The sequence below is a fragment of the Notolabrus celidotus genome, chromosome 15 (genome assembly GCF_009762535.1).
Source record: "Notolabrus celidotus isolate fNotCel1 chromosome 15, fNotCel1.pri, whole genome shotgun sequence".
Taxonomy (NCBI): Eukaryota; Metazoa; Chordata; class Actinopteri; order Labriformes; family Labridae; genus Notolabrus; species Notolabrus celidotus.
The window spans coordinates 30899508-30921580 of NC_048286.1; the positions used below are offsets into that span (position 1 = coordinate 30899508).

The 22073-nt window shown below is 39.9% G+C and overlaps 1 protein-coding gene across 1 annotated transcript in view; it reads left to right on the forward strand.

Moving 5' to 3' along the window:
• The window catches only part of brinp2 (bone morphogenetic protein/retinoic acid inducible neural-specific 2), a 330627-nt gene that overhangs the window by 178038 nt on the left and 130516 nt on the right, over positions 1 to 22073 (forward strand). The window contains exons 3-4 of the mRNA XM_034702125.1: positions 6998 to 7188; positions 14432 to 14613. Of these exons, the coding sequence (XP_034558016.1) occupies positions 6998 to 7188; positions 14432 to 14613 (373 nt within the window). The remainder of the gene's footprint in view (positions 1 to 6997; positions 7189 to 14431; positions 14614 to 22073) is intronic.

Genomic DNA, 22073 nt, shown 5'->3' on the forward strand with positions numbered 1-22073 from the left:
TCCTGCATGTCCTCTCTCGCTCTCTGCTCCCCTCATTTCCTGTGTCTCTTCAGCTGTCCTGTCCTATAAAGACAAAAATGCCCCAATATGTATATATATATATATACCTTTAAGTAATAACAGAGTCACTCTGGCTACATTGTGAGCTTCATACAGGAAGTAGACTTTTTTGTTATGTATTAATAATCTTGTTTTTCTTGTAGCACAAATATTCACCAGATTGCAGGATTAAGTGTTAGATGCTCATATTTCCTTGTGGGAGGACCACCAGACTCCCCTCTTATGAATTGTACCACAGCATTTGAAGTGATTTCTGTGTTGTGATGTGCCAAATGTTTTCAATAAGTGACAAGCCAGGACTGCAGATAGACCCGTTTAGTACCTGGACTCCTGCTGTTGTAATATGTGCAGAATTTGGTTTGGCATTGTATTGCTGTATTATGTCTTCCCTGAAAAAGGCATTGTCTTGGTGGTCACATATGTTGCTCCTAAACCTGTATATATTGTCCGGTATTAATGGAGTCTTCCTAGATGTGTAAGCTACCCATGCCATGAACACTTATGCAGCCCAATACCATCAGGGATGCTGGCTTTTGGACTGTGTGCTGACAACAGGCCGGGTGGTCTGTCTCCTCTTGAGGGCAGAGGATGCAGCGTCCATGATTTCCAAAAAGAATGACGCATTTTGATATGTCAGACCACAGGTGTTAAGGCTGATTTATACTTCTGCGTCTCCCCTATGCCGCAGGGGCTGACACAGACATGAGCACCACATACTTGTGCGTCGGTGTATCTGTGTCGCGCAGCAATTTTCCGCCGAAACGCCTGAGGGCAGTGCGGTCTCTCTGATAGCGGGCCGCCTGCTTCCGGTCCCGCTACGATCTCTGTTTACTTTTCCACAGCGATTCAGAGCGTGTTATGTTAATCTACAGCTGACACATGTTGCTGTTTATCATACAGACATGATTACATGAAGAATAGAGAGGAGGAGATGAAATACACGGACGATGTGCGGCCGGTGTCCGGGAGCCCGGAAGTGCTGTAAATGCGGGAAAGACAAAGCTGCCGAGCGGACCAATCACAGGGCTTGCGGTCCGCGTCGGCTCTACGGGGAGTTACATTTTGGAGGAGGTGCACGTCAGCTACGTGCGTAGGCCTCGGCTTAGGTACGGGAGCTACGCGGACCCCCGGCGTAGGGTACGCCATTGATTCAACGCAGAAGTATAAATCAGCCTTTAGATTCCCAAATTTTCTTGTGGGAGGACCACCAGACTCCCTTCTTATGCATTGTACCGCTGTGGGTATCAGGAGGGTTAAAACCAAGCGGCAACCTCCAATCTCAAAATATGAAGCCCATGCGGAAGTGTTATGAACTGCAGTTCATCGAGAATCCGCTTGAGGCTGGCTGCAGAAACACCTGAAACCATATACACACCAATTCAAAAAAGACGATCTTTGCAGCAGAAATAAACATGTTTACAACCTGGTTCAAAAAACGGCTTCGGTCTGCATCGCTAATTTCTCTATCGGCACACACTGTACGTGGGGTGAATTTTTTCTAACCCAATGGCTCAGAAGATATTAAGATTTTTGCCCAAATAAGGACATGACTGACTTGATTGACAGGCGGGAACACATAGCTGTTGGCTAGGAGGCTCAAACCCCGCCTCTCCACGTCACACTCTTTTGGATGAGTTCAGCATTTACAATATGGCTTCAAAACAGCACTCCAGAACAAATGAACAGATACTACGTCCATTATTTATACAGTCATCAGTTCAAACATGTATCTTTAAGAGGAGAACAAGAATTGTTTTATTTTACTCCTCATCTAGGTCAGAGAATCTGAAATGGCACAATCTCTCCACAGATGTCCTCTTATTCTACTAACGGCAGTGGTTTGCACAATAAGACAGGTGTGTACTAGCTCTGAAGGAAACGTTTCATACTTAATGTCATGAAACATTTATTTAGTGAATTTCAAAGGCATCCCCACAGTTCCATTGTTCCAGTAAACAGAACTGCCATGGTTTGTAGTTTCTTTCTTTGAGGGGGTTTCTGAGGTTTGAGCAAACCCCTGAAGTGACGACGCTCGGGTTTTGCATTTTGCATAGAGTTTTTTTTTTACAAGAAATACTACCAAGCTGCATAACAAGAAGTGTTTTGAGACCTTGGCAATGCTAAGGATGAAAAATAAGGCTGCCTCTTGCCCTTGAATGTGGAGTTTTACCACTATTTTTTAAACATCAGTCCCCAACAAATCACAAATCTATTAAAGTGCAGCACTAAATCCTTGGATTTACTCTTTAAAGGCCTAAACAGCGTGGTAAACAGCCTCTTCAATTACATGTAGTCTAATGCAACAGCAACAAAGAGGACAACAAGAGATTTGTTCTCACAGTCACAGTCTCAAAGGAAGGTGCAAAGCCACTGCACTGGATTAGTATGAATGTCCACTGGATTAGCATGAATGTGCTTCTTTTGTCCCCAATTTGTGTAACTTGAATGCCAAAGGTTTAAAAAACATGAGGTTGAAGGATATAAGAACGAAGAGCACCTTGCCATACGGTGAAAAGAGAGAGCTCCATGATTAAATTACCTTCCTCTTAAGATAAAGAAACTCAAAGTGAAAGTAATAAAAGGATATGTGCTGTGCATATAGGCAGGATAAAAAGAGCATTAATGACAGAGAGAGATGTGTCTCTAAAAACATCACTGTAATTATACCCTGAGTAGGTGTTCAAAAGGCTGTGGGTTTATATCATGTGGATCTTTGTCTCCTCCACCCTGAAGATGGCTCAGTTACCTCAGAGCACTTTTTAAAAACATACCTTTTGCAAAGGTTGTGTGTACAAAAGGAGTATTGGTGTGTGATAATGTAGTAAATGTTCATTAAAGGCTTCTACATACACACGTAAACATACAGTATCTCACAAAAGTGAGTACACCCCTCACATTTCTTCTAAAGCTGATGCACAATAAAGTCTGCAAACAAATTGCTAAAGACAGCAGACTAAGGACATGGTTTACTGGAACCATGTCTTGTGGTCTGAAGAGACCAAGATAAACGTATTTGGTTCAGATGATGTGAAGTGTGTGTGGTGGCAACCAGGGGAGGATTACAAAGACAAGTGTGTCTTGCCCACAGTCAAGCATGTATATTTATATAAGTGATGCACCCTGCACAAAAGTGTTAAAGGCTTATTTTCACCAACAGCAAGAACACAAATACAAACATACAGAGCAGATAAACAACAACACAACAAAAATCCTCAAGTTTTTATTTCTCTGGATTAAAAAAGTAATTCTGTAATCAATCAATCTTTATTTATATAGCCCCAAATCACAACAAGCTTCATCTCAAGACTCAAAACATGTTTTTACATGCAGGTCTAGACTGTACTCTATGTTCTATTATAAACAAAGACCCAACATCAAGACAGGATAAGATCCAGTCCCATCTTCCAGACAGGATTCAGTCTGATCTCATCTTAATCCACCATGAGCAGAGCACTTTGCAGCATTTAGCAAGTTACAGCAGCAAGGACAAACTTCCTTTAACAGGCAGAAACCTCCAGCAGGACCAGATTCATGTTAGACACACATCTGCTGAGACCGAGTTGGAGAGAGGGATAGAGGGAGATGAAGAGAGAGAGATGATAGCGGTGAGACGGATAGTAGTAGCTGTAGCAGCTGGAGTCCGTCTATGGCGAGATCCAGAGGAACCTACGAGACAAGGGAGCTCAGGGACTCCAGAACGGTCTATGGTTAGTAACTTTAATGGGACAGGGAGAGAGGAGAGAGAGAGAGGGGATCCTAGTGTGTCAGGTCCCCCAGCAGTCTAAGCCTATAGCAGAATAACAAAGAGCTGCTCCAAACCTGAGCCAGCCCTAAAGCCCAAATCATAGCTCTGGAATATTATTTAGATTTATTTACATTAACTAAATGTTATAGGCTGTTAAAGGTTAGTTAAGGAATACTTGACTGCTATTACTTCTGAATCTGAGTTTATTTACACATAGGTTGAATCTGTGCACTTTTATTGAGTACCTTTGATTTTGATGATTTGAACTGACTCTGACAGTGCTAAATAAAAAGGCTCTAAAAGGATGAGTAAACCGACAGGCATGCAGACAGCACCGGTTTCTTTACCTCCTCATGTTTTTTAGTCTATTTATCACATTTTTATCTCTCCACTCTGAGCTCTCAGTTCAGCCCCGTGCCCTCACTGTGTCTCCGAGTTACCCTGCATTCATTGTTGCGCCAGTTAATGATAGCTTGTACAAATTGCACTGTGACTGTGGCAAGGCTACAGATCTTAATTGGAGCATTATGTTAGACTGAACCTGCTAATGAAGCACCGGTCTGACCATATGCTCCAGGGGGGTCATTTCTTCAGAGTGGGATCGTCATGGTTTATTCTAAACGGCTTCCTTTGAAGACTAATATGTGACGCAGCAACTACAAACTAATTACAGTGTATCGCTGTCCTCGCTGTGGTGCTGACTAAATGACCCTCTGCGTATTTAGTTTGTATTATAATTGGCCTATTGCATGTATACTACTATATTCATAGTGCTGTCAAGAGCATGATTACAGTACAGCATGATTACAGTATTGTGTTGTTGGTAATGGTAAACTATTGACCACAAAAGGGCAGAGGAAGAGCAGGCAATGGGAATCTCTGACAGTGATACAGTGTATGTACCTCCCTCTGCGTATGTTCTTAAGTGTGTGTGTGTGTGTGTGTGTGTGGGAGAGAGAAAGAGGGAGAAAGAGACAGAGCTCGTGGGAAACAGTGTGTCGCTGCTGGTATTTTGTTCAGAGAGAATGCATACATAATGTGCTAATATTCAACGCCTCTTGTTGCGGCAGCAAATGTATGCAGATGAGGTGAATCCGTACATCCTGCTGCTATTTGCATACACTTCACATACCTTGGGGTTTTGCTGTTGCAGAACTGACGAAATGAAATGATTACCAGCACCCCCCCTCCAATTGGATGCATTTTCCAGACTCATCTCTCTCTGTCACTGTTGTTGTCGGTTGAGCAGTGGATCTGAGATGAGGTCTTTGCTACTGCCCGGCATTTGTCCAGACAGCTGGGGAACAGGGTGCACTACAAGTCGAGTAATTTAAATGTCACTCAGCTCCACAGTGACCGGGAACAGCCGGGTCACAGACATTCCTCGGAGGAGAGGGCGGGATGGTGGATACAAACAAGTGTTGTGTGTTCGGAGCCTGATAGTTCGTAGTTTTCCCAATGTTATTAACAAACTATTGTTGCACTGCAGAAAATGTGGCCTCATTACTACTAACATGGGATCTGTATGGTTTGTGCATTTGAATAGTTTGCAGTCAATACCATGACCAAAAAATAAGCTTAGAGCAGTCTATGTGCAACTTCATACAACCCCAAATCTATATGAGTTGGGACACTGTTTAAAATGTTGATACAAAACAGAATTTGATGGTTTGAAAATCATAGAAACTCTTTATTTGATAGAAAAAAGAGCAAATACAACAAATCAAATGTTGAAATAGATTGCCTCATATAGGAATTCAACAGTTCAGGGTCTCATTTGAAGTGTCAAATGGGTTGTTGGCATCAAATTAAAAATGAGCACATACAGTATTTATCTTCAATATTTGAGTTGTAGTCTTTGCACTATTTTCAATTAAAAAAAAATAAAAATGAATTGCAAACTATCATTTCACAAAGCCTCCAAACTCTTATGGACTTGAGGTTTTGCATTAAAAAAAAACACTTTCATAATTTAAGAGTCATTTTGGGAAACTGCAATGCCCAGCTGTTTCTGTAATTGAGTCCAAGTATACACTACCAGTCAAAAGTTTGGACACACCTTCTCATTCAATGTTTTTTATTTATTTTAATTATTTCCAACATTGTAGATTAATACTGAAGACATCAAAACTATGAAATAATCTGGTTTTGCTATAATCTGGATTACAACAGTAGTCAAATAGAGTTATCCATTGTGTGCTAACCCTACCTCTGAACAACACAACTGATGGTCTCAAACACATTAAGAAGGCAAGTCATTCTACAAATGAACTCACGTTAATTAGAAACCATTCCAGGAGACCACTTCATGAAGCAGACTGAGAGAATACCAAGAGTGTGCAAAGCTGTCATGAAGGAAAAAGGGGGCTACTTTACAGAATCTAGAATATAAAACATATTCTGGTGTCTTTTTTGTATATATATATTTTAATAATTTTCAAAGTGGACATCAACAACAACAAAAATAAACAGAGACAAAAAAAATAATAATACAAATCAGTACGAGACAAAGAAGACAAAAGACGAAAAAGACAAAGCATTCAAATAATTTACAAGACAAAAACAAAACAAAACAAGAAGGTAATGACCCGGCAGCCCCCAGATCAAGACTCACAACCAGATAGTAATATCTCATAGCATATGCTGCTTAAGTAGTGAAACACACATTGGTAAAGAGGTCAACAGATATATGGCACCATGCCACGAGCCCTCCTCAGAGAAGGAAAGGGCAAAAGGTATCCCTCCAAAACAGCAAAAGGAGATTGGAAAATCCAATTCTTATTTATGAAATAAGGTTCAAATATTGTGGTTTCTTAATTAAATAATTCCATATATGTTCTTTCATAGTTTTGTTGTCTTCAGTATTAATCTACAGTGTTTCAAATAATTAGAATAAATACAAACCCTTGAATGAGAAGGTGTTTCCAAACTTTTGACTGGTAGTGTATATTGGATAATGATGACATATGACACAGTCAGATAATATGGAGTAAAGGACATGTTCATAATTTATTTGCATACAGAAAAAAACTAAACATCTAAGGGACATTTGGCTTTCATGTAGCAGCTTTAACCTCCTTTCCTTTTTCCCTCTGAAGTACCTTTTCAGCTTTGTTCATGTGTGATCGTGTGAATGTTTTATGACACGCTGTAGTATTCACCTCTTAATGTATAATGTATGCATCATTTCAGGGAGTTCAGCCACTGGAAGGTGAACAGCCTGGCAACAGAGAAGAGAGATTTCCTCAAAGCTCCATTGCCCTTAGCGCCAGAGTTCCTACGCAACCTGCGGTTACTGGGGCGACGGCCGACCCTGCAGCAAATCAACGAAAACCTCATCAAGAAGTACGGGACCCACTTCCTGATTTCTGCTACCCTGGGAGGTAAGAGAGAACTGCAGGTGACACACTCGCCTTTATTCTAGGGTTAGGAGGGTGTCGAGGCACACCTAAAAATAGAGGAGCGACTCGTTCCGGGTCTCAGAGGACTTCATAATAAAAAAAAAAACACAGAGTTACAGCTCATGTTAGTGTAGCTCTGCAGGAAGGATGGAGGATCTCTGCTCTTGATGTGTTTTTTTTTCCTCAAGTGAAAAATGTCAAGTGAAAGGCAGAGAGAGCAACAATACCACACCCTGCACCTGCAGCATTCAACCAAGGTTATTTCCTTCAGTAATTTTCCACTCATCCTCCCTCTGATGAACATTAGCTGCAGCTGCATCAGCCTTAGAAAGCAGAAAAAAAAGGGATTAAATTGACCCATTTTTTTCGCATATATATTTCTTCTTATTGGATTTCTTTTTAACCTCAACACCCCCGGGGGGAGAAGTAACTCACAAAACAGAATCGCCAGCAGTATTGATCGAGCGCGCCTCACAAAATGAGACTGAGACCTGTGTTGCGTTCGCTGTGCCGACCTCATGATATTGATACACTGCTCATCCTGGTCATCACATAGCAGCACAGATATATGAGAGCGCTTTTACAGCTTTTTTTTTTCCCCTCATAAAAGGGCTTGTAGAAAATTGATAGTGAGTATAAACACCTCAGTACCTACAGCATCCATTTCATCAGAGTCAGAGATTTACAAGCCTCTCAGTCACACTGTAATACAGACTGAATGTATAAAATAGCAGGGGATATTTTCTTGCTTAGAAGAAGTATAATGGGCTTTAAATTATGACAAAACACTATCATTTGAATCTGACATTGCCATACATCTTCTAAGGCAGGACACGTTAGCTACCGCCCCATCGACACGCCGTTCACATCCAAAGACAAATTCTGTTTTCTTCACGCCGTCTCCCCACAGTCTCTCTGTTATTTCACCGACGTGTTCGGCTTGCATGCACAGACACCTCACATCGCTGCTACTTATCACTGGATGTACACACTAGAGCATTAGAGTGGGAGACAGAGCAGAGATGAATTCAGCGGCAGACTGATAGTTAGACTCTATATGTAATTAACAGCCTCGACTAAATGGGCTGAGCTCGTCTGCATACTGATTAGACCGAGGCTGCACACATCCACACTCTCAATTTCTCTTTTGTTCTACTGTTTCAATCTCTCTCTCTATCTCTCTCTGCCTCTTGCCTTTTATGCTTGGCTCCCCAGCCAGGGGTTACATCGGGCTGTGAAGTAGAGTTTTGCACAGATGTTACTTTGGACAAAGTAAATTAATTGTCTTAAAGGCCTCGCAGTAACAGCTTTCATTTCCAGGCTTTCTAATCACCTGGCTGGGTTAACTACCTCATTCTCATTGGTCAAGACACATCGACAACAGTAATGAATTCTGAATAGCAAAAGCCACACCAGGGACGACCAGATCACACGTCATATCAGAAACTTGTAAACAAATTATAAAAATTACTATTTCACTGTCCTGTTGGCAAAAGTTTGCTGAACAAGTGAGGATATTTTTATAATAACTCTCAATTTGTTTGGAGAACACAAACTTAGCTTGGTGGTTAACCCTCAAAGACCTAGACAGCCACCGCCGGCTACTTGTTCTTAAATGTCTGATACCGCTAATCCAATCAACAAGCTTTAAAAACTCAGTTACGGCGGACATTCTCAGCTTTCCACTGATACCACATTTGTCTCATTCAGCATTTTTCAAAATAACTTCAGGAGAGTCTGGCGCCTTAATATCATTTGCACTGTTATCTATTTACAGTGTCCATTTTTAAACTGTCACTGCACTACCTGCACTGTGTACATAGGCTGTTTTTATATACTGTATTTTATTATATTTTATTGTATTTTATATTTAGATTTTAGATATTTAAAAGCTCGAAGAGAGAAACAGCATCTCGTTTTTCCTGTATGTCTCGTATATACAGTGAAAATTGACAATAAAAACGTTTGAATCTTGAATCAAAGATGGTTTAGGTCTTTAAGGGTTAATAATCAGTCAGAGAAGAGAGGAGTATGACACCTGTGCAGAAAATACCAAGGGATATGAAAACATAAGGTGCTGAGTCAGATGACCAAACTTATGGGGAAAAAAACCAGCAACAAACAACAACAAAGCAAAACACAACGTTGGCACTGTTATAGGTTGAGTGAGAGAGTATGCCAACATAAAAGTAACAGGGAAGTGCTGCTGTTGTTTTCTGCATCTCTGAAGAGTGACAACAGAAAAAGGACTAATGTTTAGACTAACATCCAAATTCGATCAGATGTGTCCAGTCTGTCTCCGGTCCAGCTCACAGCATCTTCTAGTCAATGTGTTAACTTCCACTGGATCCGCTCTGTTGTGTTCCAGCTGCAAACTTCTATTTTTGCTGGATGAACGAGGCATCAATCTTAACAGAGCAGATGGAGCGGGACAGGAAGTCAGGTTTCACCAAAACAAAATGAAAACATCCGGTTAATTTTCAGAATAAAACACTCTGTGTTATCACCAGATCGTATTTCACTTAACTACAACAACAAACCGTCATGATGAGCGGAGCCAGGCCTGGAGTCAACAGGTCAGAGGTTTTCAGAGGACCAGGAAGACAACATGGTTGAGGAGAGGAGGAGGAGGAGAATCCTTGATTCAGTGATTACCGTGGGAAAACCTTGGTGACATGTCTCCAGCTTCCCTGGTCCATGCTACGTTCTGAAAACGCAACTGGTTGCTGTTAGCTGATCATAGATCAACTGGACACAGATGGAAGTCTGATGCTAGACCCCTACACTTCACTTATGTGTCACCTTGCTGGAATTCCATTTCCCACAACCACCCACTCATAATACATTATCCCTTGCATACACTATACACAGTGTTTGCTTTATTCAGTGGTCATTTGGCCATTCTTGTTCTTGGGCTGTGTCTGTAATCACCTATTTGCCTTATATCTAAACAATGAAAGCTTGTAGGTTTTTTAATAGGATTGTTAGTATAAGTCACATGCACTGCTGTGGACACAGGCCTGTTCCATGGTGGGCTATTGGTGTAGACATCTGCCTACTAAAGGTTGCACATATCCTCCCTCACAAACCTTTCCACCTCACCAAGTTAATTATTCTGTCAAAGGAAAGAAAAATAGACAAATTAAATATTGTGACCACTGCATAAGAAGAGTTTTGACTAACCAGCTGGGATTAAAGTACCAAGGACAACCATTCATCCCAAGTGAAAATGGAGGCAGGACACAAGCTGCATTTCAGTTCCTCTTCAGTGTGATTTTTTTTATTTGTAGAGAGACCATTTACGATTATTGTGAGAAGTTCAAGCTTTTTAAAAGGTCTCCTTAAAAACTTCCAATAGCCTAGTGTTCTAAAGTAATTTGTCAGTATTGATCTGGTGCAGCTCAAGGTTTGGTCAGAGTCATTTAGTCCCTTCACCATAAAAAGAAAAAGAAAAGTCAAAGAGCACTTTTTCCTCTTCAAGTGGAGCTCTTTAAAAGCCTAGTTCCTTGTGCTGATAGTTTCTAAAGTTAGTTACTGAAGTACATCTTATAACATGGCGCCTTAATACTGTCACATCATTACTGTAATTTGACATGTGTTTGCAAGGAAGACTTCTTCAGTCTTTGCACAAAAACGTAACAAGGTGTAACTAATACTGCGGTTTTATCAGTTATTTTACACATTTATTCACTGCATGCATGAATTGATTTAGCAAGCATTCACTTCCTCGGGCTAAGAGGCTCCATGGACGCATATTTAAGTGTGTTTTGTGATGCATATATTTCACACTCCATTCATGACACAGATAAAAGAGAGGAGGATAAATATAGTAAAATATACAGTAGTAAGAAGGGAGTGAGCTGTTACATCAGAGCTCATGTTAATGTCTGTTGTTTTACAGCTGAGGTCACTCACAGAACTTATACTTTTAATATCTGTAAACTGTGCTTTACAAAACAAGCTGTGTGTCTGTCAGATTTGGGCAGAATACATCAGATTGGTGAACATTGTGAAGGGGATAGTTTTGTTGAATACAAAACTTTGATGACAGTGTAAATGCAATCAGTTCTAATTACTGACAATAACTAACGTCCTCCTCAAATACTTCTTCAGACTTAGAGCTCATTGAAGAGTTTTTAGCTGGTTATGAAAGCAACTGAAATAGACACTGATGCATCCTATGTGGACTTCAAAACCAAACCAGACCATGTAGAGGTTGAATATCTCTATTAAAAGGTATTTTTAGGTATTAATGCTGGCGCTAGGTAGGTGTCAGACAAGGCAAAATGCCTGCTTTTTCATATTTTCCATAGCAAGGATTCTTGAGGAGTGAAAAAAGGATAAAAAGGTTAAAAATGTGTTGAAGAAAAACTATCATGTACTAAAAAAATCTGCAAATAACTTAGACCTACCAGTTTGTTCAAAGGGGGGGACAAAAACTCCTCACAGGAGCTTTAAATTCAAGCTACTACCCATGCTAGCTTTAGATTACTTTAGGCAGAGATGCAGCAAACACCTTGGTTTGGTAGCTTATTCCTCATCTCAACCAAACTCAGGCAATGCAGCTTGGACTTAACAGCGATGTTAGAGGTGTTTCTCACACATATATGAAAGCATCTTTAAGGTGGGCAATTTTGGATAGAAAAATTCTACGTTATCAACAAGCTTCGTTCACACGCAGATCACCTGTCGTATAACAGATTATCAAGTGAAAGATTGCAAAGATATTTTGTAATTGGGGCGTCTTCAAAAAATGTTTGGTGGATCGAAAATTCAGACACAGAGAGAGTCAGAGAGAAAAAGCAGGCTGCAGGGGGATAACCAAACTGAAATGGGAAGATGAGCAGATTTAAGTCTTATAGTTCTCACATTACAGAACAAGGTGAAATAAATAAAGTAACCTATTGAATGAATGGTGGCTATCTCGCCCCGTCACAGCCATAGACTGTATAATGAATGGACATAGTATCCGTGACGTCACCCATCTGTTCCTGAAGCGCTGTTTTGAAGCCAATCATCGGTGGGAGCCATATTGGAAATGCTGAACTCAATCTAACTTAGTGTGAGGTAAAGAGGTGGGCTTTGAGCCTCCTAGCCAACAGCTACAGTGTTCCCACCCGTCAGTCAAGTCAGTCATGTCAGTCATGTCCTTATTTGGGCAAAACTCGTAATCTTAATATCTTCTGAACTGTTGCATTATAAAAAAAATTCACCACCCATACAGTGTGCCGATAGAGAAGTGGCAGTCTTAGCTAGTTAGCATGCATAACAAGTGTCACGGTTAGGCAAAAACAAAAGAAGAGGGACCAAAATTCAGATTTAAAAGAAAGGTTTCATTAACAAAAAAACAAAAGGAGATTTAAAAAAAATACTTAATACAAATCCATGGAAAAAACAAGAACACTGGGAACAGAGGAAGACAGAAGGAAGGAAACACAGAGACTAAATACTAACAGGGCAATCAGACACAGGTGAGACAACGAGACACAGGTGGAACTAATGAGGGTGCAATCAACGTGGAGGGTAACACACAAGGGCAGGAAGTAAACTATTCCAGATACACAGGGATCAAAAAGTACAAAATAAAACAGGAAACACGATAGACTGGAAAACACAAAGAATACAACACTAGAGAAGGTACCACAAGACACAAGGAGGACCTAAGAAATTTACAAAAACTAGAAATCTAAGAAGGATAGCAACATAGAAATGCAACACAAAAACAAAAGGTAACTCATGACAGGTAACAGAACAGAATGAGTAAGATGAGCAGATTTAAGTCTTATAGTACCCACATTGTAGAGCAAGGTTAAATAAATGAATTAAGTAGCTTAATGACTGAATGGTGACTGTCTACCCCCGTCGCAGCGTCAGTCTTAGCTAGTTAGCATGCATACCAAGTGTCACATTTAGGCAAAAACAAAAGAAGAGGATCCAAAATGCAGATTTAAAAGAAAGGTTTCATTAAGAAAAAAACAAAAGGAGATTTAAAAAAAAATACTTAATACAAATCCATGGAAAAACAAGAACACTGGGAACAGAGGAAGACAGAAGGAAGGAAACACAGAGACTAAATACTAACAGGGCAATCAGACACAGGTGAGACAACGAGACACAGGTGGAACTAATGAGGGTGCAATCAAACTGGAGGGACACACACAAGGGCAGGAAGTAAACTATTCCAGATACACAGGGATCAAAAAGTACAAAATAAAACAGGAAACCAAACTAGGAAAAAGAAGAGTAAATACACAAGAAATAAAGAAAACAAGGCATGAAACACAGGGGGAAAAGACCACAATTAACACAGGAAAAACAATAAACAAATATCTACAAAAGTAACTCATGCATGCAAAGTTTCCAGAAGACAAATAGATTGGGGAATAACTCACAATGACATGATGGTGAGCTGACATTCGCCATACTTTAATGGCGCTACTGTAGCTGATGTCAGTAAGATTTAAAATACTCTCTTCAACAAGCAGTCTAGTTCTCCTTGTTCTCTCTAACTCGTTAGTGTCCTATTCAAATGCTGCTTCAACTCTGACCAATTAAAGATTGTACATTGGATAAACAACAAGTTGTGAGGTTGGAGCTTTTCCAGCAGATACACTGAACCATGCCAGCTCTGACTTCAGTGAGTCAACAAAAGTCAGCAGCTGTTAAGGGAACAGAAGATTGCCTAGAAGACATATACTTGTGTGTTTTAAATAGCGATGTATTTTATTCTGCAAGAGAAGAAGAAAAAAAAACAGTTATCACAGTGAGCAGACGTCATTTTTCTTACAGAGTATCACAAGTGGCAGAAATGACGAGAGCTCAGACTTTTTAAAATGCATACATTCAGTGTTAATAGTTCTTTAAAGGTCTGATGAAAGGAAGAGAAGCAAAAGCAAATACGTTCTGTCTGCAGACGAACCACAAAACCGCAGTGACACAGAAAAGAAGGTCTGCCAAAGAAATGTCATCAGAGAGGCAGAATTCCACAAATATCATCGACCCGTTTCCTTCACATGGTGGAATTCTATAATAGAAGTGACCCCTCAGTTATTCTCTCTTTGTTATCACACAGAGGAGAGGATTCAATACTTCCTATGATTACTATCAATAAAAAAATGGGCCTTTGCTTTGTTTTAATTCATCACACAGTAAACCAGTCATACCTAACAGGAATGAAGAAGCTCAACCACTCACTGCATTTGTTAATTGTTTATTGATCCAACAGGAGAGGAGTCTTTGACCATTTTCCTGGACAAGCAGAGGCTGAATAAGAAGTCGGAGGGTAGCAGCAACAGCTCGGTGGTGTCTCTGGAGCTGCTCCATCAGCTGGCTGCTTCCTACTTCACCGATCGAGAAAGCACCCTCAGGCGACTGCACCACCTCCAAATCGCCACTTCTGCCATCAAGGTACTTCACACATTCATGCAGTGAGCAAATGAGCTTACTTACACTCTGTTTCCCAATGCATTACTTTATTAATGTAGTCCTTATGCAAATGCATGTGTTTGCAGTCCTCCAGGTCCACAAACATGCACGTATCAGGGAGGACATGGAAACATTAACACTTCTATAAAGCTTTACCTTTGGGATATATTACTCCACGCTGCACCTGTAACAAATAGTCCCTCTTGCTCCAAAGGTACGCACGCAAACAGATTATTCTCAAGGTGCATCATTCCTCAAAAGGCCAGCCGAGAGACGAGCGAGAAAGCTTGCAAGGTCATATTTTAAAAACGGCAGGCTGCATTAAAGCACAGCGTATGCGCGGTGGCCCACAGAGGCAGTAAAGCGTAGCAAATGTCAAGTTCCTCTTAAGTCCCAGTGGGAGAAGTATATTTATGCTGCACACTGTACTCTACTGTACCTGTAAGCCATCTGGACTCAGCTGCACATACACATGTGCTCTTCTGTGGGTGTGAGGAGGATATCACATGAGAGTTAAAAACACACTAATTATCTTTTATTTTCCTCAAAAAGCTCTTTGGTTTGGAACAAGGATGCTGGATTTTGCGTGGCCTTGCAATTTTATACAATCACCCCAACTTTCCTGCATATTTGACCAATTACCTTAACCTCAGCCCCTGTACGTCATCGGTTTTGTCATCAATTTCACTTCCTTGGAACATTTTTTTATTTTATTTTATTTATTTATTGCACATATAAAAGAACAAAACAAACATTGCATGTTCAATAACACGAGCCAAGATATAACAGATACAATTCAATAATGAAATTAACCACTAACATGTTATGTGCAGGAGGAGCCAAAAAAAACCCTAACAGGCTTGTCGAGTGACCCTCCATAGAAAATTATAAACACAAAGACGAAGTGTCAATGTAGAAACAGAATATCTACATACAAAACAAAAAAAGATTAATAAGAGGGATTAATATTTAAAAACATAGACATAAATCCTCACTTGATCGGCACTTTTCAACTACAAAACACACACGGAGAACGGGTGAAGAGGGAGGACAGCAAGCAGGACAAGTGACCATGTCAACGTTGTTATTTATAGATACTAGAGTTATTATTTGAGGGGCTCAGTGTTAGCTTGGTCTCTACCTGCAGCAGATGTTCTTTATGAACCAGCTCTCCCCTCCTCCATGCATCTGTCTCATCTTCATTGATGATTTTTACCCCACGGTGTGCGTTAGTGAGAAAGACACAACCGGGGGACGTCTGTTTACTACTTCTACTGTTTAAGAAGAAGAAGAACTTACTTTATTGATCTCCAGGGGGAAATTACATTTTTTCACTCATGTTATTTTCCGGTCATGCTACATGCACAGTTTTTGGTATATACATACAATGCACACACACATGCAGTGGACATGCAATTAGGGAGAAATGTCAGAGTGAGGATGCTGCCATCAACCAGCGCACCTCAGGCAGTTGGGGGTTTGTTGCCTTGCTCAAGGGGACCTCAGCAGTTCCCAGGCAAGTGAACCAGCACCTCTCCAGCCACCAGTCCACTTGCCAAACTTCGTCCATACTGGGACTCGAACCAGCAACCCTACTTACTTACTTACTTACTTACTTATTTACTTACTTACTTACTTACTTACTTACTTACTTACTTACTTACTTACTTAAATACTTACATACTTACTTACATACTTCCTTACATACTTACTTACTTACTTACATACATACTTACTTACTTACATACTTACTTACTTACTTACATACATACTTACTCACTTACTTACTTACATACATACTTACTCACTTACTTACTTACTTACTTATATACTTACTTACTTACTTACATACTTACTTACTTACTTACTTACTTACTTACATACTTACTTACTTACTTACATACTTACTTACTTACTTACTTACTTACTTACTTATTTACTTACTTACTTACTTACTTACTTACTTACTTAAATACTTACATACTTACTTACATACTTACTTACATACTTACTTACTTACTTACATACATACTTACTTACTTACATACTTACTTACTTACTTACATACATACTTACTTACTTACATACTTACTTACTTACTTACATACATACTTACTCACTTACTTACTTACATACATACTTACTCACTTACTTACTTACTTACTTATATACTTACTTACTTACTTACATACTTACTTACTTACATACTTACTTACTTACTTACATACATACTTACTCACTTACTTACTTACATACTTACTCACCTACTTACTTACTTATATACTTACTTACTTACTTACTTATATACTTACTTACTTACTTACATACTTACTTACATACTTACTTACTTACTTACACACATACTTACTCACATACTTACTTACATACTTACTTACATACTTACTTACTTACTTACATACATACTTACTCACTTACTTACATACATACTTACTCACTTACTTACTTACTTATATACTTACTTACTTACTTACATACTTACTTACTTAGTTACATACTTACTTACATACTTACTTACTTACTTACATACTTACTTACTTACATACTTACTTACTTACTTACATACTTACTTAGTTACATACTTACTTACTTACTTACTTACTTACATACATACATACATACTTACTTACTTACATACATACATACATACTTACTTACTTACTTACTTACATACTTACTTACTTACTTACTTACTTACATACTTACTTACTTACTTACATACTTACTTACTTACTTACTTACTTACATACTTACTTACTTACTTACTTACTTACTTACTTACTTACTGACTTACTTACTTACTTACTTACTTACTTACTTACTTACTTACATACTTACTTACTTACTTACTTACTTACTTACTTACTTACTTACTTACATACTTACTTACTTACTTACTTACTTACTTACTTACTTACTTATTTACTTACTTACTTACTTACTTACTTACTTACTTACTTACTTACTTACTTACTTACTTACTTACTTACTTACTTACTTACTGGGGAAAAAATTCCCCCCCCCCCCAAAAATCTATTTTTTTTTCAAAAAGCTGTCACAAAATCAGGCTTTTTGGGCCACAACAATCCCCTGCAAAATCCTGGAGGGACTGATTGAGGTGTTATATCACCTTTTCAGCTTGTTCTTTGGTTTGTTTCAGTCACCTCCACACTCAACACTTGACTTGCCCTGAGTTGTTTGATTGTCACTTATCCCAAACAGCCCACCATCAGGTTTTTACCAGCCCTTTTCATCATTAATGGCAAAGAGGAACAGCTTTGTTAAAACCCACTCAAAGGAGAAGGCTGAAAAATAAATCCTATTACCTCCTCTGCTTTGCTTTACCTTGTTTAAATCCTTTTTTTCCTCTCCCATTTGAAAAGTGAAAGCAAAGCATAACCGAGCGCTTCTCTTCTTTTTCTCGACATGGGAACAGATCTGTTGGCTTTCATGCGATGGCAGCAGGTGTGTGGGTGGGCGGACTGCGTTTTCAAGCTTTAACTTAAATAGCAAATCTCAGTGAAATGAGGGTTTGCAAAGTGTCAACTGTGTGTGTACCTTGAATACCGGGCTTCATGTACAATTGGCACGATGCACGCTCATAACATGCAGAGGTGCGCCAGACCATTTTTGTTGCCAAGAGACACATGAATAGCAACCACAGAGCACTTGATTGCTCTGAAAATATTTTTCTATTTATTTATTTTTCGACGGAGCCTTGAGTAGCTGTATGTATGAGAAACAGAGAACACAAAGCCCTCCCGGACTCCGCACAAATTGCTTTTACCTAGACTGAAAAGTTTGATTAGTGTGAGAACACAAAATTGAATTTTAATGACGGAAATAAAAGTTTGTTGCACAACATTTTCATAGAATTTAAGCTGCAGGGAATCTGAGCCTGACGGAAAGTTTGCTGCAGTGCAGACTGCTGCTGACAGTGGAGAAGAGAAATAAACAAGATTACCTCTGTAGACTCAAAGCTTATCTCAATATTCATTGACAGGCTTTGTCACAGTGAAGCAGCTCTTTAGGATGAAAGCATTAAGAGACACAGAGCAGTGGGCATGCCTGAGTGTGTTGTATGGTGCGTTTCATGACAGCTACATCAAAGATGGATGCAGAAACGCACCATATGCTGACGATACATCCACTGCATGCAGGAATAGTTGTGATTGTGTGTGATGGGGAAGGCTAATGAGTGACTGCTGCACTAGAAGAATATTTTGCCTTGACAATCAACAATCAAAGATAAGGAGAGAGCAGACAGATCAGTTTCCTGATCAGATAATCAGTTTTTAATCCACCCAGTGATAATCTGTTCAACACTGTCAGAAGAAAGCTGCACTTTGATTCACATGCATGTTTAACATGATGTTTTATCTCTATATTGACATGTCTGTGTTTGGATTGTAATGATGTGGGGGATGAATGAATGAATGAATGAATCATAATGATAATAATAATTCATAGGATTTATATAGCGCTTTTCTTAATAGTCAAAGTCGCTTTACATAAGATAAAAGTAAAACAGGTAGAGTAGATAGAACAGAACAAGGACAGAGGTGAGGCGGGGGTAGAGGTCATGTGTTCTTTTTTGAACAGGTAGGTCTTCAGGTGGTTTTTGAATGATTGAAGTGAGTCAGAGTTGCGGATGTTTGGAGGGAGAGAGTTCCAGAGAGTCGGGGCAGCGATGGCAAAGGCTCTGCCCCCCCAAGGTGCGGTGCTTGGACTTGGTGATAGGGGACAGGAGATTGGCATCTGAGGATCTGAGGCAGCGAGATGGGGAGTGACGTTTGAGGAGGTCGGTCAGGTAAGAGGGGGTGAGGTTATTGAAGGCTTTGTAGGTTGATGAGCAGGATCTTGAAGTGGATTCGGTGCTGAATGGGGAGCCAGTGGAGGTGCTGAAGGATGAGTTGTGATGTGGGCTCTGGAGCATGAGTGGGTGAGTAATCGGGCAGCTGAATTCTGGACATAGTGAAGTTTTTTGAGGTCAGTGGAGGGGAGGCTGTAAAGAATGCTGTTGCAATAGTCAAGTCTGGAGGTTATGAAGGCGTGGATGAAGGTTTCTGCAGCAGAGGAGGAGAGAGAAGATCTGAGCCGTGCGATGTTGCAGAGGTGAAAAAATGTTTTGGTGACGTTTCTGATGTGAGGTGAATGAATGAATGAATGAAAAACAAATTCAAATTTTGCAAAACCTTTGGTATGGCTTCTGGGGTAATAAGGAGATCCTTACCATAACAAGACTTCAACAGTTTAATCAGATGAGACTTCAGGGCATACACATTGAACCATGTGTAATACTATTTAAATTTACAGTTGTAGTTTCAGAGATAAACCATTAAACCAGGAAACTGTCCTACAAGACCCTAAACCCACATCCTCAAAGCCTCATAAACACCTTATTTACATATTTTGCAACATGTAGTGCAACATCTAGATATAATTCCTGTGGTTAAAATGATGCAGAGGTTTAGTGATGTAGCTACTGTAGTGTGTGGGGGTTTTAGTGTACTTCAACTCCCTGAAAATAGTTGAGACACATCAATGTCAGCCTTCTAGTGTTGTAGTTGGGAGAGTCAGAGTCGAGCCTAGAGTCCCCAGTGTTCAAGTCCAATATGAGTCATAAAAGGAGCATGTGATTACCTGAGGATTCGCCCCTGTTTCCTTCTCTATCCACTGTCCTAGCTCTGCTGTACATCTATGTTTGTACAGTTCTTCGTGTATGTTCTTGAGTCCCATGAACTCCAGCTCGTCCCAACATAAATAACTCCTCAAATACAATGAAGTAAAGCACGATTTTAAAACTCCCCGGGGCGGTTTCTGCAGGTTGCTGAAACTGTTTTCTCTATATTAAAATGCTACTTGAATATCAAGCACACAGGAACTGCTCCTGAGTTATTCTGATTAGATTTTTTTTTTATATATATATATATAAAAACGAACTCCCATGTCTGCTCTGTGAAGTTATCATTTCTATGTGCTCCTGTCAACAATAGGAGATAAAAGAGAGAAGAGTTTTAAAATGCATAATAAGAAATCTCTACAAAACCACTCTCAGTCTGAGTAACAGCAGCTGTCAGCAGCAAGGACGCACCAATGACTCTCCCAAACTCTTTTAAAGAGCAGAAAGTCGTCCCGTCCGCCCACCTCATACATTCAGTGCAGTAAGCTAACGGAGAAAGCTTTAGTAAAAGCAACTTTAAAACAAGAGGTAGATGCAACAGAATAAAATAAGGCAGCCAAGTGAAAGCTGCCCCAGAGGTATCGTATTGCCAACAAAGACAGAAACAGAGTTATCACAGCCGGAGCTCAAGAGACTCTGAGAGGAAACCAACTGAAATTACAAATCAGACGCTCCTGCCTTCAGGTGGAAACATTTTACCCCAACCAAGTCTGAGATGGAGAAAACTTCCTCTGGAGTGTTATCCTGTGAAACGCTGTCCAAACCGAGAGGCAGAATTAAAACAAGTCAGAGTAACAGGTAGAAACATTCAGTTCTTAGGGTCTGAAGGTTTCGTGCAACATTTCTTTCTCTAAACTAATGCAGAGAAACTTTCTTTAAAAAGGAAATATCATGTTTTTTTTTTTTACTCCTCTACATTTCTATGAATGTTCTTGTTGCTCACTCCTTTTGCTCTGAAATCAGCCAATGAATTTCCTTTCCTAAAATCCAATCTGAAAGACAAGCTCTGTTCATGTAGTTCTGCATGTGGTTTGTCTAAATCAGGGGTTCCCAAAGTGTGGGTCGGGGCCCCCTGGGGGGTCTGGAGACACAAATGGGGGGTCGTGAGATGTCTTCCAGAATGTTTTTTTTTTAAAGGTATCTAAAAAAAAGTACATTTTACCCAGTAAAATATATCGACACAAATAGTAGCTAAACTTGAAATAAAACCTTGAAAATAGAAACTGCAATCGATCAATCTTTATTTGTATAGCGCCAAATCACAACAAACGTTATCTCAAGACGCTTTTACAAACATAGGAGGTCTAGACCACTCTATGTCAAATTATGAACAGAGACCCAACTTCAAGACCGGCTGAGACTCAGTCTGACCCCACCTTAATCCATCATGAGCATTGCACATTGCAGTATTTCACTAGTTACAGTGGAGAGGAAAAACTTCCTTTTAACAGGCAGCACCCTCGAGCAGAACCAGACTCATGTTAGACAGACATCATGCCTCAACCGAGTTGGGTCTTGAAAGACAGATAGAGGAGAGTAAGAGCTTGGTGACAGTGATGAGATGAGTAGTAGAAGCTGTTGCCGCTGGAGTCCAGCACATCCGTATCAGCTGGAGTCCTGAACGTCTGCAGCAGGAGGACGTCTACGGCAGCTCAGAGGGACCTACGAGACAAGGGAGCTCAGGGACTCCAGAAAGGTCTATGGTTAGTAACTTTCAATGGGACAGGCAAGTAAGACAAAG